This window comes from Galeopterus variegatus, unplaced genomic scaffold, assembly GCF_000696425.1.
Source record: "Galeopterus variegatus unplaced genomic scaffold, G_variegatus-3.0.2 Scaffold2892, whole genome shotgun sequence".
NCBI lineage: Eukaryota > Metazoa > Chordata > Mammalia > Dermoptera > Cynocephalidae > Galeopterus > Galeopterus variegatus.
In genome coordinates this window covers 59,438-63,601 of record NW_007729003.1, presented here as the reverse complement: position 1 = coordinate 63,601, position 4,164 = coordinate 59,438, and the positions used below count along the sequence as shown (strand labels likewise).

Below are 4,164 nucleotides of genomic sequence, written 5' to 3'. Positions count from 1 at the left end.
GGAAGGGACCCCGGACCAGCCGGTGGTAACCTCTTGTGGGGCTGAGCGGGATGATGAGTGTCGCAGGCCCGATCCCCTCTGCGCTTCGGCCCCGGGGACAAAGAAAGAACACCGAGCCAGGAGAGCGGTCAAAGCCGGAACTCTGTTTATTACAGCAAGCAGGGGTTTTTATAAGGTACCAGGGGCGGGGGAGCTCTTATCCAATAGGGAGTTGACAAACCGCTACCCGGGAGGAGGGGTGAGGACAGGGCAGGCGGGAAAAAAGTGCAGAGTCACCGTACCCCGGAAGTTAGTTCTTTTAAGTTTTGAGTTCTCTGCTTAGGTTTCGGTTTCCCAGAATCAGCCCGAAGCAAGTTTAAAATGGCTGAGGTACTTTCCCAAAATGGCTGGCGGCCCGGGTGTAGCCCAACAATTTAGATTCTACATTTAGTTGATGTCATGAAGTATTTAATTCACAATGTAAACACTTATTAAATCAAGTTGTACACCTTAAATATGTACCCCTTTAAATTGTCAATTATACTTCGGTAAAATTGGAAAAAAATTAAAAAATACATTGTTATTATTAGAAAAAAGTAATAAATTTACCATGTTTAAAAAAATAGAAATGAAATAGGGAGGTTGAGTTGTAAATACTTATGTCACGGGGGGTAGGCCTCAACTGTGGTCACCTCAGAATTGAAGATTTAGGATGAAGGGTAGATTCTGATAATATGTCAAAATGGGCAAGCAAACATTAAAGCTTCAGAGCCAGAGATCAAACCAAAATTTACTGTTCATTAACACTTTTCACCACAGTCACTTTTCAACAGCTTGTGGGATTTCCCCCTTCATAAGAGTAGAATCATCCACCTTCAAACGAAACAGATTAATTCTTAAATATAATTTAATACTAACCATTATTTAAAGAATTAAGTTAAGCCTTTATTTTTAGACATATATAAAAAAAAACCCAGGAGATGCATAATTTTGAATTATATAGAAAGGAAAGAAAAAGCATTCCTTTCCATGCCATAACATATATAATGTTTCATGAAAATTAACTTTTTGCTGTTTTTCCCAAGCCAGCCACATTGAGGCTGAGTGTTATTGGCCGATTAAAGACTCTTACTCAGTTAAATGGACTCCTCATTTCTGAAGAAGAAGCAACAGCAGCTATGAAATTTATTACTGGAGCAAAGATTACTCAGGTTGGATTTTATTATTTAATATGTCTTGTGCTATTTAGAACATACAAACAAAATTTTCCACACTCTTTTTCTGTCATTAAGATATTGTATTCCCTCTTAGCATGTTAATAAAAAATTAATGAATATATAGCAATCATACCACTTGATTTCTTTTCTGTTTAAATGTACCTCATTTAAATAACAACTGGTTGTATGGATTATCTTAACACATTCCTGAACACCACCCCCAAAAACAACTCTAGGGTAACTGGTTTTTTTCCTAGTCACTTGAACTCACCAGAGTCCTTCCTAGAGCCTACATGAAAATAAGCAACTTTCTGAGGATAAGGTAAGCTTAGAGGACTTGAGAAAGCATTTAGTGAATTATTTACTTAGTATTGACATTATATGTGTCTTGCTGAAAATAACAAAACCTATTAGCATGAGGGCAGGGGAAATATCTATTTTATTCAGATTAAGAATGCTGTACTTTAGCCAGAGTAGCTTCAACATCCTAAATATCTCCACTCTAGTTATCTACCTAGATAACAAGAGTTATCTAGTTTGTGGGGTATTTGCATATTCATTTCTTTAACAATGCAATATTTAATTTTGGATCTATTCAAAATGAAGGAAAAAATTTTTTTTGTTGATAAACATATAATTAACACTCCTAAAGAAGATTTGGGAATCTACTGTACCAGAAATCATAGCCTTCTAAAATCCTTTAAGACAATGTGTTATTGGCACAGACTTAGACCTAGTGGAACAGAATAAAGACTAATATGTATCCATACGTCTGTGGAAACATAATAACAAACCTGTCTTTGCAGATCAGGGTGGCTATTCAATAAAAGGCACTGGGACAAGTACATTAAGGACTTCACTGTAAAAGTCAAAACCAAAAAATGTTTTAAAATATCAGAGATGATCATTATGACCTTGAATCTGGGAAGCATTTCTTAGGAAAGAAACAAAAAGCATAAACCATAAAAGATTGGATTTGTCTACATTTAAATCAATATATCTTTTCCTCAAAGGACTCCATAAAGAAAGTGAAAAGACAAAATACATACTGGAAGAAGAAATTTGTAGCATAACTGACAAAAGATATTTTTTATATATCTAGAATATATAAGGAAAAAGACAACTAACTGAACAGAAAAATGAGCAAAAGATTCAGACACTTCATTGGTGAGGAAATCAGAACAACTTCGGAAATGATGCTCCAGCTATAGTATGACAGATAATGAACATTAAAAGCAAATGACCTATCAATTTTTTGCCAGTTTTACAGATTGGAAAAAATTTTAAAGGCTGACAATATCAAATTTCATCAAGGATATAAAGTAAATGTTATGATTGGTGCAAACACTTTGGAAAACAACTTGGCATTATCTAGTGAATATATATACTCTACAACCAAGCAACTTTACTTAGGGGCATATACTCTAAAGAAACTTGCACATATGTACCAGGAGACATACACAAGACTTTTCATGACAACAATGTTTATAACAGAAAAAAACTGAATCAACCCCAATGTTCATTAATAAGACAGTGATCAAGGGACTACCATAGCGCAATGAAATATGAATGAACTATCATTATACATAGAAGCATAGATGAATCTCATGAATATGATATTGAGCAAAAGAAGTCATAGAAGAATATATACATATTATTCAATTTACATAAAGTTCAAATATGTTAAAGACTAAATGATATATTGTTTATAGACACAAACGGGCATAAAGCAAGGAAGTGAATGATAGACAAAACATTCAAGTGATTGCTTCTAAGGAGGAGAGGGAAAGGCTTAGGGTGGGGCCCACAGGAACCTTGTGGGTATTAGTAATATTCTAGCTCTTAAGCTGGTTTCATGGATGGATTATATGGGTGTTTGTATTATAGTAATCCTTTTGCAGTCATAAATATGATCTGGTAATGGTTCAATATTTGCTAAAATAATTAAAAAGTGAAAAATTTTAAATGTATCCAGATTTTAAAAACATTTTAAGGCAAAGGAAATGTCATATTTTGAAATTATTGGGCCACTCATCTTCCCTAGTAAACAATACTTTTAACTATGTGTAAATGAACCTTTGTAAGCTATTTCCTTTATTCATCACATATTTTTTATTTTATTAGTTATCTCTCTTACGACGTTCTAGCACTGAGGAGGAGAGACCACGGATACTTAGTATATGGCCTTCTGCCAAAATTCTGACACAGATTTCAAAGTTAGGACCACATTTACATCCGAGTGGAAACTGGTACTTGAAGGTAAGGGCTAATTTTATTAAACCTGATATAAAAGCTTAATTTTTAAATTGATCTTTTAGTCAGCCTCGGTCTGTGTAGTATAAAGAGGGCACAGATAGGTAAGAGACAGAAAATTGGAAGAGATGAATTAAAATAGGGAGGGAACACTTAATATCTACCCTTTTAGCAAATTTCAAGCATGCAATACAGTATTATCAACTTCAGCACAGTGTTATACATTAGATCTCCAAAACTTATTCATCCTGCATAACGGAAACTTTGTACACAACCCTTGTCTGGTATCTCCCCATTTTCTCTTGCCCCAGCCCCTGCCAACCACCATTCTACTCTTTGCTTCCATACGTTTGACTTATTTAGTGTTGGTTCCTCGCCACCGGGGACCAACAACACAGGGCGGGAAGGGACCCCGGACCAGCCGGCGGTAACCTCTTGTGGGGCTGAGCAGGATGATGAGTGTCGCAGGCCCGATCCCCTCTGCGCTTCGGCCCCCGGGACAAAGAAAGAACACCCAGCCAGGAGAGCGGTCAAAGCCGGAACTCTGTTTATTACAGCAAGCAGGGGTTTTTATAAGATACCAGGGGCGGGGGAGCTCTTATCCAATAGGGAGTTGACAAACCGCTACCCGGGAGGAGGGGTGAGGACAGGGCAGGCGGGAAAAAAGTGCAGAGTCTCCGCACCCCGGGGGTTAGTTCTTTTAAGGTTTGATTTC

The 4,164-nt window shown here is 36.7% G+C and overlaps 1 protein-coding gene across 1 annotated transcript in view; it reads left to right on the top strand.

The window, feature by feature from the left end:
- The window catches only part of LOC103599241 (leucine-rich repeat-containing protein 9-like), a 94,404-nt gene that overhangs the window by 47,147 nt on the left and 43,093 nt on the right, over window positions 1–4,164 (top strand). The window contains exons 17-18 of the mRNA XM_008583353.1: window positions 1,065–1,190; window positions 3,321–3,455. Coding sequence (XP_008581575.1) covers window positions 1,065–1,190; window positions 3,321–3,455 — 261 coding nt within the window. The remainder of the gene's footprint in view (window positions 1–1,064; window positions 1,191–3,320; window positions 3,456–4,164) is intronic.